General features: G+C 37.5%; 1 protein-coding gene across 1 annotated transcript in view; it reads right to left on the bottom strand.

Moving 5' to 3' along the window:
• nlgn2b (neuroligin 2b) overlaps positions 1-21,807 on the bottom strand; it is a 296,270-nt gene that overhangs the window by 8,431 nt on the left and 266,032 nt on the right. Inside the window, exons 5-7 of the mRNA XM_061962056.2 lie at positions 12,174-12,359; positions 2,391-2,656; positions 2,167-2,320 (exon numbers count right to left, since the gene is read on the bottom strand). Of these exons, the coding sequence (XP_061818040.1) occupies positions 2,167-2,320; positions 2,391-2,656; positions 12,174-12,359 (606 nt within the window). The remainder of the gene's footprint in view (positions 1-2,166; positions 2,321-2,390; positions 2,657-12,173; positions 12,360-21,807) is intronic.

Below are 21,807 nucleotides of genomic sequence, written 5' to 3'. Positions count from 1 at the left end.
TAAGGGCGGATTTTGATTTTAGGAAATGTCAGAAATGGGATCAGGAACTAGGGATTAGATTAGATCATTTCTGCTACGTTAAATTACATTTACATTACAAGGTTTGACTTTCCTGTGCATGTATGCTAGCGGCCCCGCCTCCACCCACAGAGACAAAGAAAGTAGATGGCTGACAAAAGGGTTCACTCCGATTATGTAATTTTGCTATAGAACAAAGGCACACAGCTATTGAGACTGATGCAAAGAGTGAACACTTGAAAATGACAGACGAACAAAACAAAGACTTGGCAATTTAAGTTATTCTTTGATTAATTACCTAAGCTAGCAAGTTATGTACTAGCTGGGGTTTGTTTTTCTGTTTGTTAGTTAGCAACATAAACCCCCCGAAAAAATATTTACGGATTTTGATTACATTTTGAGGAAATCTCAGAAATGGGATAAACAACAAATAATAACATTTTGGAGGTGATCCAAATCACTGTCTTATTCAGGATTAAAAAAAAGATTATTTACTATTAAGAGATAGGGCCTGGCAGAGCTTTGCGCTCTCTGAGTACTTCTACAGGTATTATTGTCATCACTAATTATCTTTTGTGTGTATGTGTGTGTTCATGCTTGTGTGTGTCTGTGTGTGTGTTTGTGTGTGCAATGACGGACATTGATGACAACGTTGTTGTTATGAAATTAATTTATGGTAGTTTCGGGTATGATTTCAAGCTGAATCCTCATGAGATGTGATGTGTGACTTCACTATTAAAATGCGTATTCAGACAAGTAATATGAAACTAAAGCAATTACAATGTGTAGGATGTTGGTTTTTTTTAACCTATAATATAAAACACTCAATGATTAAATAGATGTTTTCCGGGCATCATACATTGCAAAGAAACTGAAAAGCAGAGTGAGCCTGAATAGCAAGTGACTGGTTATATTATTGAAGCCTCACTAAAAAAATAAAAAAAATAAAAATAAATAAAATGTAACAGATGAACCTGAAAATTCCATGTGAATCTATCATAAAATTGTGTGAAGAAAAATTTGGAAAATGTCCTCATGGTCTAAAAATATTGTAATAAAAAGTTATAATATTTTTCCCCTCACACAAACATTTCGATTTATGAAATACAGACCGAGTGAAAATATGCTTCGGTGTACAACCCTGTTTTCAGTGTACGAATGTTTCATCCACCCATTGTGTGCCTCGCAGCGCAGTCATTTTGTGCCCGGCAACACAGCCATTGTTGGCGGCCTGATTGATCCCCGGGGCTCATTCAGTCAGCACAGCAGTATTGTCATTAGATACTGTGCCAAGTGCTACTTTGTGCCCTTTTTAAATGTTTTAGCCTTTTTACAGCATTTTTCTCAATATGATTATAAAGAAATGGACAAGCAATATGTGGTTTGATACATTCAGGAAGTATTTTGTGCATGGCAAAAAGATTAGGCGACAATATAAAGTGGATTTTATTTTTTATTCCTAATCATTGCAGTGACCTGGCTTTTAAAGGAGTTTTATGATTTGAACCCGTGAGGGCACCACAGGGCTAGTGACAGTGTGTGTGTGTGTGTGTGTCGGCAGGGCGGTGGCAAATGAAGACTGTTCAGCTAGTTGCTGTTTTGGCTTCTCTATTAAATAGAACGTTGATCCATCACCCCCTTGTTATGTTTGTTTGATATACAATACTCTATAGCCCTTTATATTGTGTTCAAAGTGTACAAACCTTTACTAAAATATGGACTTTTGTCGAGGTTGAAATCCATTATTCATGTTTACATTGTTTCTTTCAATATAAAAACTTTTGTATTTACAAACACTGTTCATTAACCAATAAAGTTTGTAAATGGAGGTCACATTGTTCTACTTTAGTATTACTGTTACAAACAATGACATGAATGTTTTGCCGCATCAAGATCATATCATTATGAGATGTTTATTGGAACAGCCACATTGGCTAAAATAGATCCTGATGTTATGTTGGTTCAGTCTTTTTTAACCAATATTTAAATATATGAATAATCAACATATTTTGTATTTCATTATGTCTTGTTATTCACATACCATTGCAATTCTTTTGCAACATTGTTTTTGTAGTTTTACATATTATTTTTATTTTCCTTGTGGCCCTAATACTCATTCAGGACAGGAAGCGATGAAGGGAAACATACCATCAGGGTATCCATAAAGATTGTCGACAAAGTTGGAGATGGTGTAGTCAAAAGAGGGTCCGGATATTCCATCTTCTCCTTCGCTGTCATCCACAAACTTAAGGCCTTCTCCTTGGTTAACACCCAGCAATATGTCGTAGTTGAGGAACTCGCCCTGTTATTTAAAAAAATCACACATTAAATATTCCGATCTAAGGACTAATAGATGGGCTATGAACACTGACCTGCTGCATTAGAATCTCCGGGTCGTCCGGCACTACATCTCCATCCACCACAGGCCCGAATGCAATGTGGTAGCGTGCAGGTTGTATATCTTGGTCTACCAGCTCCCGAAAACTCTTCTTCCTCAGGCAGTCCACCAATTCCGCCATGTCCCCCAGAGTGCACCCCACCTTCTTAGCAAGAATCTTGGTGTACATGACGGGTCGGTAGTTGACAGACCAGCTGGAAATTGCAGAGCCACTCTGAGCGATGGCCCTCTGAAATAAACCTACACACAAGGCACATGTTGAAAAGTGCCTTTATTTACCTACAGTGACACACATTCTGGAGACTCACTGCCTTCCTGTACTTTTAATAAAGCATATGTTGAAGGAAAGCATTGCATTGGAAGTATGACGAATAATCTTGCTGCTTTCATTGCAACCAACATTTATAAACATTAGGGCAAGAATACAAAGTACCGTATTTTTCGGAGTATAAGTCGCTCCGGAGTATAAGTCGTACCGGCCGAAAATGCATAAAGAAGGAAAAAAAAACATATATAAGTCGCACTGGAGTATAAGTCACATTTTTGGGGGAAATTTATTTGATAAAACCCAACACCAAGAATAGACATTTGAAAGGCAATTTAAAATAAATAAAGAACAGTGAACAACAGGCTGAATAAGTGTACGTTATATGACGCATATATAACCAACTGAGAACGTGCCTGGTATGTTAACGTAACATATTATGGTAAGAGTCATTCAAATAACTATAACATATAGAACATGCTATACGTTTACCAAACAATCTGTCACTCCTGATCGCTAAATCCCATGAAATCTTATACGTCTAGTCTCTTACGTGAATGAGCTAAATAATATTATTTGATATTTTACGGTAATGTGTTAATAATTTCACACATAAGTCGCTCCTGAGTATATGTCGCACCCCCGGCCAAACTATGAAAAAAACTGCGACTTATAGTCCGAAAAATACGGTATTATATACAGGGAGAGACAGCAGCAAGGAACATGATGACAAAAAAGGAACATGGTGACAACCCTGCAAACAGCAGTGGCTTGATGCTTGAGTCGCATCAAGCCAGAAAAAGCCCCCAAAAAAGACTGCAGAAGGGAAAAAAAAATAATGCTGTTGCACTGCTGCAGTTATGTAAAGTGGCTTGCTGTCCCTGTGTTTTATCTGCAGATTCTGTCATTAATAATTAACCCTCCCTCACACACACATACACACACGCCATATACTGCCTGTGCCCCACCCCCGCTCCTTTCCCTGTGAAATCAATTAAGCAGCCTCTCAGCTCGGTTCATCTCTCTTCTGCACACAAAGTGCCTTTAAAACTTTCTCTGCATCCACTCAGAATTATAGCCCAGTTCTAAAATGGGTGAAAGACACTTTTGTTAGAACCATAAAGGTGATATATACTCATTGGCCAGAGCATTAGGTACACCTGCAACATATATATATATATACTGTATATATACTATATATACATATATATACACTAACGGTACCGTCGGGACAATGAAGCTATGGAGACTGGATAAAAACATGGTCAAGTTTGATTTCTGAATAAGTCTGGGCTGATAATACATTTTGCTGGACGATATATTGTCACACAAATTAATGCTGATAAACAATGTTACTATTAACATTATTTTGAGAACTAATGTAATCATAATATATAACGAGGGGGAGTTCTCGCATACGTATAAACAAGCACTGATCCATCGGGCACTTCAGGGTGTCATCATCATCATTTTGACCAATTTGGGTGAAAATCTGAATTTGTGGAGTCAAGTTATTAACGTTTCGTGTTTGGTGGCAAACCATCAGATCAAAGTTTGGCGCCATGCCACACCCACATCTTATAGCGTAGGCATAATTTTTTTCACAATTTATCATTGCCAATATGTCTAGTACCTGTCATTTTAACCGCAGTTCAATTGGCCAAAGGACCCAGATGAAGTTTATTTAAGTACGACCCGTTTTTGGTCGAAAAATGGCAGACGGCCGACATGGTGGAGCTGCCGAAGGGGGCTTGGCCAGTAGCAGGATTTTCTTGTTCTTTTAATTGATTTATTGGTTTAGTGCATATCAATGGAACCAGCATCGATGCTGGTGCTGGAAACCATTACTACGATTTGACACCATAAATATAACCAAAATACTATACACATTTGCAATGCAGTTGCGCCTAAGGGTACTTTTAACATCTTAATAGTTATGGTACCATTTCCCGGGACCTGGGAATTGATACCTGTACTCAATTGTACCAATTTTCAGTACTTCTCTGCGTGTTCATTAATGTTAATCTGATCAATAATAAAATCTCATTTATGAGCTGCTCATGATAGCTGTGTTGTCCAGTTGTTATATCTCAATTTCTTACATTTATGCGTCTCATTTGCAAGTATTATATAGTAGATGTTGCATGTAGTTGCATTTTCAAGACAAGGCATTCAACAGTGTAATCTATAGGCCAGAGGGTGTTGTCTAACCAGGAAGAAGTCTTTGCCATGAAGTTAAATATTGTCTTTTGTTGCGCCCTACAAATTATTGTACTTATTGTACACCAACTGTTTGATTGTAACATACATTTTAGTTTTAGTTTATTTACCACATTTGGAGGTGTTGAAAACGCCATGTGAAATCACTAATGCTAATCAGTAGCATGTCTAGGGCAAATCCAGTGTAAAAAGAGCATAGAGCTAGCGCATTTTGAAAAGCGGAGCCTTACTGTACGTTTGAGCATTTCCACATATTTACTTTGTTGGCATGGCCAATTGCAACATTGTCTAGAAAAAGTTAGTCCGCTCTGAATGCTTGTTGCTTCTGCCCAGTCTGCAACCGGACGTGGCGTCACGTGCAACAAAAGGTATCGAAATATGGCATAGTTTGATTATACGTGAATCAATACCCTGTAGTCCTGACATAATTCGGTCGGTGCTTGTAAATAAACCGCATTCAGCACCCATCCCTCCTTGCACACCACTGAAAAATACAATCACCATAATAAACATATTGTTAAATGAATTCCTTTTTGACAGCGTCAATAAAACCTGAGCTTCAGCGCCTTTGTAAAGACATCATCTTGATGATCTCATGAGATTGTGCAGGTATACCTAATGAAGTGTCTGGTGAGTGCATATTGATTCCACTCCAGAGAGAATCCACGTATGATGTGGTGCATACAATGTTTTAAAATTTAATACCAGACAACATCTGCCATTTGTCTCCGTTGTCTGAGTCACGATTATCAGAGAACTGTTCACCCGACCATTGCATACACAGACAAAAATATATAAAAATATGTATATATATATATATATATATATATATATATATATATACAGATATATATACATATACAGATATATATATATATATATATATATATATATATATATATATATATATATATATATATATATATATATATATATACACATATACACATATACACATATATATATATATATATATATATATATATATATATATATATAGACACATATATATAAATATATACATGCATACACACATATACACACATATATATGCACATACACTTTTATAAGCACATACACATTTTTACAAATATATACATATACACATTTACATATATACATACATACACATATATACAGTATATATATATATATATATATATATATATATATATATATATATATATATATATATTTACGGGCACCTTGCCATTGTGAAGGGTAACAGTTTGTCATTAATCTAATCCGATTTCTTAGAATAAAGTTCAAAGTGTCACTTCCATTCATATTTTCAGATTCATCATTACACCAGCGGATTTAGGGATCTAACATCTGGTGGGTATTTTAGATGTCACAGATAAAATACTGAAGGATTAGTCAGTGCAGTCAATTATTCACACTCTGACTTAAAAATCAGGATATGGCAGTCATGTTTTTTATTGTTCAAGTCCTTCTGAGAACCAGCCTCCTCTGCTGTGGAAATTTTTGTCTTAGGCTATTTCACAAATAATGAAAGGAAAGCGATGTCCATTTCAGAGGACGCTGATTTTTATTCTCGTAAAAAATATTCTATGAATTTTTTGGAGCATACCGATTTCACGATTGAAATGTGTCTTTGGACAATTACTATGCAACGAGCTAGACAGTTGGTATCAAAATGTGCAAGATATTAAAAGGCAGTTTTTATATTTGTTTTTATCCTTGAAGCCCCACTGTATTCTTCTGAGAACCAGCCTCCTCAGCAGTCAACATTTTCCGTGTTATGTTTTACATAAAAGGGCTATTTCAGATATCATGCAAAAAAAATAGACCAAAAACAAATGTCCACTGCAGAGGATGTTGGTTCTCGGGAGGATATACAGTATGTGATGTTATGTGTATGCATGTCTGCAGTTTGAGGTCAAGCACTCAATTACATGCAAAACTAGATGATTTTTCAGCGCACTGCACCTGCAAAAGCAAAATGGGCATTTGTAAACCCCCACAGTGACGTACACAAAATGAGGCATCCCAAAAAAAACGCTTCATAATCATGGTAGATATGCAGCAGGGAGTTACTTTTCATACAAAATACTACTACTTTTTCCTAAAAAGTAAATACTTTGCGTATATATAATATATATACACGTTTATATATTTATAATATATACATATATATATATATATATATATATATATATATATATATATATATATATATATATATATATATATATATATATACATATATACGTATATATATGCATAAATATATATGCGTAATAATATATATACGTATATATATATATACACATGTATATATACATATGTATATACGCGTACATACATATATATATACACATGTATATATACATATGTATATACGCGTACATACATATGTATATATATATATACATATATGCGTATATATACATAATATATATATACAGTATACATGTGCTGTTCACCAAATTAGAATATGATCAAAAATCATATTACAGTAATTTCATGAAAAAAGTCAAATTTGTATATTAAATACATTCATTACAGACAAACTGATTTATTTCTTTAAATGTCAATGATTTTAAGTGAAAACTAATGACAATCCTAAATTTAGTATCTCAGAAAATGTTAATGTTACTTATGACCAATAGAAAAAAAAGGATTTTAGAAATGTTGGCCAACTGAACGGTATGAACATAAAACGTAACCAGGTGCTGGTAGTTTTGGCACTGAGTGCAGGTGCCAAGTCCTGTTGGAAAATGAAATCCGATTAACCATAAAGTTGGTCAGCAGCGGCGGGAAGCATGAAGTGCTCTAAAACTTCCTGGACCGTGGACCTCAGAAAACACAGTGGACCAACACCAACAGATACCGTATGCATAATAGGAAAACATTTTTTCTCCAAAATGTCCACTGCAGAGGGCGCTGGCTCTCAGGAGGATAATAACGTCAGTAGCACATTGTCTCTATTTCTAATCCGTTTTCCAGATTTATTTCACAGGACAGGGACAGTTTGGCCAATGTGATCTGTGAATGGTGTTATTTGGGATGACCACTGGACTTGTATCCTGTGGTGGGTAAAGATTCATGACTATTTTGAAATGTTATGTAAACATTCTTGGTTAACAAAGTGTGTATACCATATTTAGACTTTTAGTGTTTGAAATAAGGGTACAGTTTTTGTCAATTACTGTCTGTCAGGCTTGTCACTGACAGTTTGGTTATGTTTTGGTATTTCCTCTGCACTCTTATTTTGGTTCCAGTTCCTGCACGTCTCCCTGAGCGCTCGTTTCCCTCATCTGTCCCTGATTGGCAGCCTGTCACACCTGGTGGCAATTGCCAATCAGGCTACTATTTATATCTGCGTCGTCCTCCAGTCAGTGCTGGAGGATTGTATGCGGTAGACTGTTTGCTGTCTCCAGTTTTCCTTGAATCCTGTTGCCTGCTTTCCTTGTATCCTGTTTCCTGTCTCCTGGTTCCTGGTTTGCGTTTTCCCTGCATTATTGACATTAAAGTCATGTTTTCTTGCATCAAGCCTGCTATCTCTGCATCTTGGGGTTCGTCCTAATACAATCTACAATAATGCGGCTTTACCATGGACCCTACCTACTTTACTAAAGTTGAACCCTATGTTTATCGACGTTGACAAGCATCGTCGGTCACTTTTTTCCGACATAAAATTTGAGATCCAGACGGGTCATTTCGATGGAAAGTGTTCCGCTTATGTCAACGTGTTGCATTATTGTTAACTTCCGCGCACACAGACAGTGTTTGAAAAATGACTTTAAAAAAGTAATTCATTACAGTTACTCGTTACTTTCCCCAAAAAAGTAATTGAATTACGAACATAAATATTCTTTAATAGATGTAATGAATTACCTGGGAAAGTAATTAAAGCATTATTTTTTTTCACTTTCACATATCTGGTGTACGCAGTTGAGAGATGTTTCATGAGAGAAACGTTCGTGAGTGTGTGCCTTTAAAAGGCGGTGCTTGTTGCCAAATGAAGGGTGACATCAGCGAGGGCGTTCATTGGCTCTGCAGACTGGAATGAGATTAGTGACTGCAGAGCTGGTAAAATGTTTTCACTGACAGGTAATAAAGCGATCGAGCGTGAATCAATGGCTGTGTCTCTCCTTGTCCACGTACAAGGTATCGTAGGATAATTATTGTTGATGATTGTAGTAGTAGTGTGTGTGTGTGTGCATGTGCAGCGGCTGCCGTTTGCACTAGTAAAGAATTACTTCCTGATTGTGTCAAATGCTTCTATTAGATCCATAAATACTGCAGCTGCGCACTTTTTACCATCTATTGCGTTGATAATGTTGAAATGTTAGCTCTAAATCCATATTGGTTTTCTGCGAGTCGTCCACTCTTGTTTATGAATTTTTCTAATCTGTTATTGAATTGTCTTTCAATGATATTTTAAAATTGTGAAAGTAAAGGAATCGGTCTGTAGTTTGTAAATTGGTGTTTGTCTGCAGTTTTATGTATTGGTAACACTTTCGCTATTTTCATTTTGTTAGGAAATTGCTGATATGTTAGAGGTTTTGAGATTACTTGTATACATTTTTAAATCGTGTTCACATCTATTGCGTGAGTCAGTTGAGGTCTTAGATTTGTTCTTCCTTACAATTTTGATAATTTCCTCCTTTCTTGCATTACTGAGAAACGGGTAGAAAACGCTAGAATGCACAGTAAGGCTCCATTTTTTTCAAAATGCCCTAGCTTGATGTTGATGTTGACTTTTCCATTTACATTCTACTGATTACTATTAACGAATTTACATGGCATAAAACCTCTAAATGTTGTAATGAAAACTACAACTAAAATGCACATTACAATTAAACAGCTGGTGTGTAATGAATACGATACTTACAGTATAAATACCTTACAGGGCACAACATAGGACTAGACATTCAACTTAATGGCATTTGGATGAAAAATCTACTATATAATACTTGCAAATGAGACTCAACAATTCAAAAAGAAAACAAGATATAGCAAATGGACAGCACAGTTATAATCAGCTCATTTTTAGTGTTACACTAAAAAATTACAGTTAAAATATTTAACATTCATCAACACACACAAAAGTACCAAAAATTAGTACTGTTGATTACCGATATTGATTTTCAAGCACCGGGAATTGGTACCGTATTTGTTCAAAAGTATAATGTACCTGTCCCTAGTTACATAGCATTAAAATGCACACACTTACTTCCAATTCAGTGCAAAATAACCTTCATAAAAAAAGCATGACCATATTAACCTGGCTTCTACACCCAAGAAAGATGTATGCATGTGCAAAAACTTTAGTAAAGACATAAAAAAGAAATTACCGCAGCAGCGCTGTTATATTATAATATAGTAATGTCGGTGGAACGACAATGAGGCAGTATGACTGTGCACAAATCAGCTTTTTATTGGTGTCTACAAAACAGGACTGCACACCTTATAGCAAGCTGCTCTCTACGCTTTAATGTGGAAACTGGGCAACTCTTCTTCTCTCTCATCTGGATCAGCAAGCAACTGCCCCGGTATCCCAACCCCTGAATTACATCAGCCAATGTGAGGGGCGGGTTCGACTATACAAAGTACTGGAGTATCATCTTTTGCATGGCCAAAAAGGTACACAGTATGGTTGTCACGATACCAGAATTTCAATAGCCGATACCAATACCTATAAATTACCACAATTATCGATACATTTTCGAAACTATGATAAAATAACTTGTGTACTTTTAAATTCACTACTTTATTGAAAACTGTTTGAAACTTTCAGGTATTTCAGATCACTGTGCTTTAACAATCTTTTTGCACCGAATTCAAATTGCAGTATCAGCTGCCAAGAGGTAACTATACATTCAAAACAACAGCAGTGGCCTAAAGCCTTCCAGTATATCAAAACAAACAATACGGTGCTTATAAATATGGTTGTAAATAATAAATATAGTCAACTATTTTACATTCTAATAAGAAGAGCAGTGGCGAGGAGTCTTCAAGTACATAAAACAAACAGGATTTGTTCTTATTTTAAATATTGTGGGAGCATGACATCATGTAATTTGTAATGAAATAGGCTAATAAAAAGGCTAAAACTAATATTTAAAGACTAATCTTTGTGATTTTATTCATTATTGGGGTCGTATTTTTTTACGGACCATAGGGCGCACCGGATTATAAGACGCACTGTCGATTTTTGAGAAAATCAAAGGATTTTAAGTGTGCCCTATAGTCCGGAAAATACGGTATTAATATTTTAGCCTTTTCTCATTATGTTACGCTATTATACTGTATTTTTCCTTTTTTTATTTTTATTTTTCTTTCTCCTTTATTTTATTTCTATAATATGCCACAGGCTCATAAAAAAAGAAATTGGCCCCCAGGCTTCACCTCGCCTTCCTGGTGAAATAAATAAAGCGGTGGTGTTCAAACTGTTTTCCATTTTGCTATTCTCTTCTTTCTCCTCCTGCAATTGTTTTCCATCATCTGTCTACTTTCTCTACACAACAAGCCATGGCACAAACCCACTAACACGCTGATCAGTGGTGTCCATGTTTTTTCGTGTAGTGCGACTTCCTTGTTCCTTTGCGGAACCCGGTCTACTTCTTTTGTTCTCACTTTGTCGAACTGCGTAGGCAAGTGACGTCGAGGCCACATTGGGGCCAAATTGGGGCCTGTGCACGTTTATACTGTAGTCTGATAAAGATCACATCTTACTTGTAAACTAAACAGTCAGCTAGAAAAAAATCAGATTTCGAAAGAATCAGATTTGGTTCACTTTGGCCTGCAGTGTAAACGTAGTCAAAGACAGCAGGCATTGTTCTTCGGCGCTGACTCACCACTTACGAGCCGAGAATTGACGCGGCAATATTGAAAAATGCAGACAAAGTATTTTTTTCGTGTTGATATCGAATTGGTATTGAAATATCGATACTTTTGACAACCCTGGTATACATTACTACAGATTTAAATTGTTGCTCTCATAGTACTAAATCTAAATATGGGACCTCGAGTACTAAATGCTGTGCCATTCTATTTTTGCTGGTATGACAATAAAGTTCCTTTAATCCTTGAGTTTATAGCAGAAGGGTTGATTTGAGAGTGCCAGGCCCGCTGAATGAAAACTTAAGGATTTGCTAAACCTAGAACATTTTCCATATTAAATAAGTTGGGTTTTGACAGATGTGTACATAAAAACAAATGACTGTTGCCACTAAGTGAATAATATTTGTTCTCAAATCCTGGGTAGTCTGTGCCTCATTGACAAAAAAGCTAGATCCTTACCTTCTGAGTGGTGAGATAGGATGAGAAGGTTAACACAGGTGGCGCCAGCTCCTGAGCCAAAGATGGTGATTCTCTCCGGGTCTCCTCCAAAGTGGCCAATGTTTTCATTGAGCCAGCGCAGGGCTTGGATCTGATCCAATAAACCATAGTTCCCTTTAGCAGACTGGTCCCCTGTGCTCAAAAAGCCTACGGGGTAAATTAGAACAAACACAGAATGATAAGTGGGAGTGAATAGCACATTTTAAGGTTTGTGTACAAACAGTGGCACAGTAGGAAGTAATGGTAGTCTGTAACTGTATTATAAACAGTTGCTACAACTTAATTTTAGATTATGTGGGATTTCATACATGCAGACAAAGCCATTCAAACCTAACTAATTTCAACAAATCACCTTTGCACTGAAATGAGCAACATTTTAATTCATTTTGTTTAAAAAAAGAACACAAGGCAATTTCTGGTGACATCCTATATAACTCCTACATAGTCTTTAGATCAGTGTTTTTCAACCTTTTTTGAGCCAAGGCACATTTTTTGCGTTGAAAAAATCCGGAGGCACACCACCAGCAGAAATCATTAAAAAACGATACTCAGTTGACAGTAAAAAGTCGCAATTGTTGGATATGACTTTAAACCATAACCAAGCATGCATCAATATAGCGCTTGTCTTAAAGTAGGGGTACTGTCACGACCTGTCACATCACGCCGTGACTTATTTTGAGTTTTTTGCTGTTTTTCTGTGCGTAGTGTTTTAGTTCTTGTCTTGCGCACCTATTTTGGTGGCTTTTTGTCTTTTTTTTGGTATTTTCCTGTAGCAGTTTAATGTCTTCCTTTGAGCAATATTTCCCACATCTACTTTGTTTTATCAAGCAAGAATATTTCAGTTGTTTTTATCCTTCTTTGTAGGGACATTGTTGATTGTCATGTCATGTTTGGATGTACATTGTGGACGCCGTCTTTGCTCCACAGTAAGTCTTTGCTGTTGTCCAGCATTCTGTTTCTGTTTACTTTCTGGCCAGTTCAGTTTTAGTTTCGTTCTGCATAGTCTTCCCTAAGCTTCAACGCCTTTTCTTAGGGGCACTCTCCTTTTGTTTATTTTTGGTGTAAGCAATAGATACCGTTTTACCTGCTGGCTGCCTCCCGCTGTTTCCAACATCTACAAAACAATTAGCTACCGGCTGCCACCTACTGATATGGAAGAGTATTACACGGTAACTCTACCGAGCTCTAGACAGCACCGACATTCAACAACAACACATTATTTGCAGACTATAATTACTGGTTTGCAAAAACTATTTATAACCCAAATAGGTGAAATTAGATAATCTCCCACGGCACACCAGACTGTATCTCACGACGCAGTGGTTGAAAAACACTGCTCTAGATTAAGGAGGTGACAGACAAGTGTCTTTTTAATCCTCTCTGATGCAAACTACACGGTCTTCTTTCTAAAGGGGACCTATGATTAATTTGGTCTTTACTGACTTATAAATGTTGTTACAAAGTTGGATACTCGTGCTAAACAATGCCAAAGCATCACAATATAAGGCTAATGCCTTTTGGAGTAAGCTTGCACACAGTTTTGGATGCCTCTGTTCATGGGGTTTTGCAGTCTGGCTACGTTGTGACATCACAGTGAGATGGACGTACTTATTTGGACATTTAGTCAAGTTCTCAGTCAGAGGGGGAGGAAACACAAAAAAAAGGTAGGATCAAGTATTATTTTTCATTTATCCATGGCATGTGCATAATAACACAGATGTGCGACATGTAGTGACACAGAATATGCTGGTAAAAGCAGCTTTTTTATGCAAGTCTGAATTGATCGGCGAGTGTGCAGGTGTACCTAACGTTGTGACTAGGTGAATCAATATAATGTTTAGCAGGTTTATTTTCAAAAATGTCTGGAAAAAAAATAGCAGTGACGACTTTAAGATATATATTTAAACAGTGTACATGTTCTAAAGATAAATTATCAGGCTTTTAGAGAGAGAGGGGCGTGGTTTTATATGCAATTTGGGAACGCCTCCAGAGTTCAACATCTTCATGTAAGATTGAAAAAACAATTAAAAAAAAAAAACTGTTGAGCTAATTTTTAAATGTTTTTTTTGTTGTTTTTTTTTACACCAAAACATATCCAAAGTGTTTTAAATGTAGATTAAAAACATGATAGGTCCCCTTTAACCAACTTGACAGTAGAATACAGAAATACGTACTGAACCAATGAAGAACCACTTATATCCACCTAAGACTGAATTTTACACTTTAGGACAGTGCTTCTCAATAATTTTCTCGGAAGAAGAAAACATTTCCCACCCCTGCCCACTCTCTGCCGTGGCTATTGATAGTATAATTTGTCTATAAAATTGTTATAAGTATGCCTCTACATAACATACCAACAACTTACCAACATTAAAGAAAACAAAAATAAGAAATATTGATCAAATTACAATAAACATTAGCTTTATTAACATTGTTTTTTAGGCTGCAACAAAAAAGATTTAAAGTGCATCGACTTGCCTGAAATAACAAAAATAAATGAATCGTTATTTAAACTATAAACATTTTTTTAAGCTGACTTGAACCATTTGATACTAAAAAATGTAATTAAATAAAATCAATGATTAAATAATTATTTCAAATTGATCAGCTACATTAACTCAGGAGCACAATATATAAACACTTTAATCTACAATACAAAAACTGAATGCAACAATTTCTGCTAGTTTTTTTTTATAAATAAAAATGAGGAAGTCAAGATAAATGTCTACAATGAGCACATTTTGAAGTGCACAACTTTTCGAAGTGGGGTTTGAAGCATGATACTGTGTGATACTGATTAAGCATGCCCCCGGGGTGGCATCACACCGCATCCCCCCGGGGGTGGCCCGCCCCACTATTTAAAAAGAGACTGCTTTAGGACAAAGAAAAAATCTAATTGCAAATCAATACTTTTACATTTAGCTTAAACAACAACATTGTGTCAATTGTCCAAATACTTTTGACCCCCTGACTATAGGTATTTTGCATAACTGTCATTCCTAAATAGCAAAAGACTAAGGAACTGTCAAAATACTTCAGGAACTAACTGCATTTCTGGGTTGCCTTACAATGCCACTGAGCTCTTGGCAGAAAGCGTTGGACTGCAATAATGACGACAATCAGCCGGTACCAGCACGATATGCTGAGTCTTTTAGTGGGTGCTTGACTGCTGACTCTACAGCTGTTGTAGAGACACGACATCTGCACACTAAAGACGACAAGACAGTAGCGATCCGAGCGGACTCATGCTGACAAAGTGACATAGTTACCTTTGATTTGTTGAATCAAAGTGGAAATGATGAAGGGCATCATGCAGAGATACACAATCAATATGATTTTGTTGCACAGTTTAACTGTTTGAAAACTAATGACACTTTGTGGGGCGGTATAGCTCGGTTGGTAGAGTGGCCGTGCCAGCAACTTGAGGGTTGCAGGTTCGATCCCCGCTTCTGCCATCCTAGTCACTGCCGTTGTGTCCTTGGGCAAGACACTTTACCCACCTGCTCCCAGTGCCACCCACACTGGTTTAAAAATGTAACTTAGATATTGGGTTTCACTATGTAAAGCGCTTTGAGTCACTAGAGAAAAGCGCTATATAAATATAATTCACATTACTTCACTTCACTTTGATACCTAATCCTAAAAAACACAACTTTGGGCTCATGGGACCCATGTGATCACAGACTAGCATTTAAGTCCCATCTTAAAACTCATTTGTATACTCTGGCCTTTAAATAGACCCCCCTTTTAGACCAGTTGATCTGCCGTCTCTTTTCTGGGCACAGATTAGGTGTTCAAAGTCAGGACCGGGATAGACCACTCATCTGTGCATCAGTTGAGAACGTCTCTGCGCTGCTGACTTGTCTCCACCCAAGACGATCTCCGGCTGGCCCCACTATGGACTGGACTCTCACACTAGGATATAGATCCACTCGACGTCCATTGCACCGGTCGCCCGGAGGGGTGGGGCTCCCCACTTCTGCGGTCCCCTCCAAGATTTGTCATTGTAATCCCATTGGGTCGAGTTTTTTCTTGCCCTGATGTGGGATCTGAGCCGAGGGATGTTGTTGTGGCTTGTGCAGCCTTTTGAGACACTCGTGATTTAGGGCTATATACAAACCCCGTTTCCATATGAGTTGGGAAATTGTGTTAGATGTAAATATAAACGGAATACAATGATTTGCAAATCATTTTCAACCCATATTCAGTTGAATATGCTACAAAGACAACGTATTTGATGTTCAAACTGATAAACATTTTTTTTTTTGCAAAGAATAAGTAACTTTAGAATTTGATGCCAGCAACACGTGACAAAGAAGCTGGGAAAGGTGGCAATAAATACTGATAAAGTTGAGGAATGCTCATCAAACACTTATTTGGAACATCCCACAGGTGAACAGGCAAATTGGGAACAGGTGGGTGCCATGATTGGGTATAAAAGCAGATTCCATGAAATGCTCAGTCATTTACAAACAAGGATGGGGCGAGGGTCACCACTCTGTCAACAAATGCGTGAGCAAATTGTTGAACAGTTTAAGAAAAACCTTTCTCAACCAGCTATTGCAAGGAATTTAGGGATTTCATCATCTATGGTCCGAAATATCATCAAAGGGTTCAGAGAATCTGGAGAAATCACTGCACGTAAGCAGCTAAGCCTGTGACCTTCGATCCCTCAGGCTGTACTGCATCAACAAGCGACATCAGTGTGTAAAGGATATCACCACATGGGCTCAAGAACACTTCAGAAACCCACTGTCAGTAACTACAGTTGGTCGCTACATCTGCAAGTGCAAGTTAAAACTCTCCTATGCAAGGCGAAAGCCATTTATCAACAACACCCAGAAACGCCGTCGGCTTCGCTGGGCCTGAGCTCATCTAAGATGGACTGATACAAAGTGGAAAAGTGTTCTGTGGTCTGACGAGTTGAAATTTCTAATTGTTTTTGGAAACTGTGGACGTCGTGTCCTCCGGACCAAAGAGGAAAAGAACCATCCGGATTGTTATAGGCGCAAAGTTGAAAAGCCAGCATCTGTGATGGTATGGGGGTGTATTAGTGCCCAAGACATGGGTAACTTACACATCTGTGAAGGCGCCATTAATGCTGAAAGGTACATACAGGTTTTGGAGCAACATATGTTGCCATCCAAGTAACGTTACCATGGACGCCCCTGCTTATTTCAGCAAGACAATGGCAAGCCGCGTGTTACATCAACGTGGCTTCATAGTCTGTAGTCCAGACCTGTCTCCCATTGAAAATGTGTGGCGCATTATGAAGCCTAAAATACCACAACGGAGACCCCCGGACTGTTGAACAACTTAAGCTGTACATCAAGCAAGAATGGGAAAGAATTCCACCTGAGAAACTTAAAAAATGTGTCTCCTCAGTTCCCAAACGTTTACTGAGTGTTGTTAAAAGGAAAGGCCATGTAACACAGTGGTGAACATGCCCTTTCCCAACTACTTTGGCACGTGTTGCAGCCATGAAATTCTAAGTTAATTATTATTTGCAAAAAAAAAATAAAGTTTATGAGTTTGAACATCAAATATCTTGTCTTTGTAGTGCATTCAATTGAATATGGGTTGAAAATAATTTCCAAATCATTGTATTCCGTTTATATTTACATCTAACACAATTTCCCAACTCAAAAGGAAACGGGGTTTGTAAATTTGATTGGTTGATTAATTGATTGACTAAATTTACATCTGCGACTGGGTCACTGAGGTCTAGGTGTTTTAAGGGTCTATTCTTATACAATGCTGGACTCTGGGTGCAATTTCCTTTATTGTCTCTCGCTGGCCTGCACTCAAACTGAGCATTTATTCGTTGGCCTAGCTCTTTGCTTGTCCTGTCATTTCCATTTTTTTCTGTAATATTGCAATTTCCCCGCCTTTGTGGATTATTTCCAGTCAAGTTTCACTGATTATTTATTTTGTACAAGGTGCCAGGTGTCATTAATTGTAGATACAAGCTTTTTGTGCACAATAAAAGTGTTTGCATCTTTGCTATATATAAACACGTAATAATTACTGCTTTCTACACAATCACATCAATGTGCCCTCTCTTCCTCTCTCTCAATCTCTCTCCTCTGCGTATTCAGCTTTATTTTCTACACTCCGTTATATTTGTGTCAAAAAGGGAACCAATCAGAGAACTAAAAAAAACCCTGAAAAAACATTTTCAAAATGGCAGCGCTATGTGGAGCTGAAAGAGCGACTTTAAAGAATATAAGTATATTTTAATTTCTCATCCATTTTCTACCACTTGTCCCGTTCGGGATCGCGGGGGGTGCTGGAGCCTATCTCAGCTGCATTCGGGCGGAAGACGGGGTACAATGTATTCATTTAAAACATCCAAAACCAGACAAGTAACTGGGTGGACACTAGTGATAAAAATATGTGCTAAAATACGAGCGGTAAAAAAAAAAAAAATCAGTCTAAGCCTGGGCCCCTGGAAAAGGGGTCCAGACTGAGGCCAGGAAAAAAAAACCTCATAGCCATAGCACATGCACATGTGTGTAAGAGGGAAACATCAAACGTCAAAGGACATTAAAGACATTAAAAGAGCTAAGCTGATGCAACCACCCATTTCTACATACAGCTACAAAAGTAAAACAACAACAACAACAACAAAAAACATATACACTGTGGTGGCCTCAGCGTTGTTGCACGCCATTGTCTGCTGGGGTGGGGGGAGCATGGCCAGAGACAGGAGCAGACCCAACAAAGCAACCCAGAGAGCCGACTCCACCCTCGGCCGCCCACCAACTCCCGACCAGTGTTCAGTCTGCACGGATGAGAGATGATGCGTCCAAGGAGACCGAGGTGTCCGATACCTGCTCTTTCAGGCAAGACACTGTGAAGATTGTCCGCCCCGACACTCAGCGCCAGCTCCGCAGACCTGTCTCTTCATAATAGCTTCACTCATGTCTTACTAATGTGTGACTCCAATTAGAATAGCAATTTGAACTATTTGTGCATTTTAAATCATATTAGCTATTTGTAGAAGCCATGTGCATTTTTATTTTACTAGAAAATGTTAACTTTTATATGTTTTTGACTCACTGTTAATGTGGTCTTGTGTTTATGTTTGCTCTGCTGCTCTGTGTAGGACTATCAAGGAGGAAATGTGCTCTCAAGACAATTTAAAGGACAACAGCGCAAAAAGAAAGGGATATAATAATGTAAATGCAGGTTTCGCTGATCATCTGGAAGTATTTTTTTTTTTTGCCTGTATAATCTAATAAACAAAGTGCTGGAACTTCCGCTGTTGTGCCTAAGTTGCAACTATTCCAAAACGGTACTATATTATTTCAATTGATATTGCACTTAATATTTACGAGTAGAGTTAAAAGTACAAACATTTACAACTGGATTTTTAAACAGAAGACATTTCTATTTTCTATTACTGTACTTTAAACTTCTTTTCAAATAATATCTAAGTAGTACTGTGTGATTTTACTGTATGGATTCCAACAAGAAATCCATACATCATTTGAATTGTCTACAGTGTGACGGTACAAATGTCCAACTACCTCATCAAGCGAGTTTGCAAAGCTGAGTGTTGTATTACATCTATCCATCCATTTTCTACCACTTGTCCCTTACATATTACATTGTACTTAACAAATGTAACTAATAAAGCAATCGCATCATATTTCTCCATAAACTACTCCGTAAATATTAAATAATAATAAAGCTTTAAAATGATTTTCCTTGGTTTATAAAGACAACCATGATCCTTACTGTTAATACAAATGAATGAATGCATAAATAATACATACAAAATGTAATCCAAAAATTTGAATATCCTAAAAACCTCTTATTGCTGAAATCTACAGCATATTTAAAGCACATTTTAAAATTAACAAAGTTGACCAGAGTGCTCTACAAATTAGGTTAGTTATAGTATAAAGTAGTTCACTATGTTTAAAAATACAAAAATTGTCTTTGAGAAGGAGATGAATTTGCCGACAGCAACACACATACACACAATACATCTAAGACAACTTTTGCTTCATAATTTAATATTTTGTCTTTTCTTTTCTTTTTTTCACTTTGTTGACCTGACCGCAAGCAGGATGATGTGAATATGTGACACAACCAGGAACTGTTGCAAAGGCTAGAATTGGGACACGACAATTGACTCTATCAGGCGCAGGCAAATGCTTCCCGGATAATGTAACAAGCGATCTCATTGGAGACCAAGCAGCCAATCAGAGCGTCCAGTTCTCTGATAATAAGCGTATCTAAAAAGGCAAGCATTAGTGCAAAAAAAAAAAACCCCAGTGGGTCGTGTGTAAAACTGCGACTTGTTTTCAAGTGTGTCGAGCGGCAAATTAAGTCTGAAAGTTGACAATTATATACAAGTGATGGTGACGATGAGTAGTGATGACAATGTGCCAAATTGACCTCTCGACAACAATTTGAGCAAACTACATGGTAAGTCCACACTCTTCACCCTACTTAGACTAGAGTTAACAGCACTTGAAACATGGAGTGATTTTTTTTGCACCTAACCTGGTGTGATTGTGATTCGTAACACTACACTGTCCATTATCAACAGGACCCTGTCCCAGCAGAAGGGGTTGGAGGGGGGGGGGGGGGGGGTACACTCTGGATACAGAGAAACTGACAACCGTTCACATTGTCTTCCAAACCTGCAGGCGTTTTAAACATTTCAATCGTATTCTTGCGCGTGAAAGCCTGAAGCACATTTAGGCCTGGGAAGAATATGCCAGGAGGATTTAACCCACGATCTTTCATCTGCCTGCGCTACACTGCACAACTATGTCCATATTCTTTGCTGAATTTATTGCATGTCATTTTTTTGTTGTTGGCCATATTTCAACAATTCCATCAGTCATGTCCTTTTTCCTAATAGCTACTGCACTTAGCATCTTCATCAAATATGATGATGATTCCTGTGTTTGCTTGTACATGAGCCAAAACATACTGTAGGGTGCACCTGTATTAGAATAACATAATCATGACAGTTATTTGTTTCCTTAGTTTCTGTGTTATTTCCCGCCCAGCGCTCTTATTTTTGTTTCCACTTCCTGTTTGCTTCAACCACTTCTATAGTCTGAGTGCTGGCTCCCTCTCTCTCTCCAATCAGGATACACCTGTCCCTTGTTGCCAATCAGGATGCTTCTTATGCCAGTCCAGCCCAGAGGACAGGGCTGGATCATTTGACTTTGTACGTCAATGTGCTATAGTTTTCCTTTTGCTTCCTGTGTCTGTTTGCTTTTTGTACAGTTTGTTTTGCTTTCCATAATAAAAAAGGGTTTCTTATCATCACTTCGCCTCCCACTTTTGGCAAACACCGAAACGTAACAATAATGGGTACATTTAACATTTGAACCAATATAGTACCAGGGTATTTGTATTCAACTATACCAATTTCCGTACTGTTGTGTGTGTTCATGTGGTATTAAATCAGTGCTTCTCAATTATTTTCACTTACGCTGCCCAAGGAAGAAAAACATTTTGCGGCCCTCCCCCCACACAACTATAAATGACGCAACTATAAATAGCATCATTTATCTATACAATTGTTATAAGCACACCTCTGCAATATATTGTATCCTTATGAACA

The sequence above is a fragment of the Nerophis lumbriciformis genome, linkage group LG09 (assembly GCF_033978685.3).
Source record: "Nerophis lumbriciformis linkage group LG09, RoL_Nlum_v2.1, whole genome shotgun sequence".
NCBI lineage: Eukaryota > Metazoa > Chordata > Actinopteri > Syngnathiformes > Syngnathidae > Nerophis > Nerophis lumbriciformis.
Note: the sequence above shows the minus strand (reverse complement) of the source record. Positions and strands in the feature narration are given on the sequence as shown.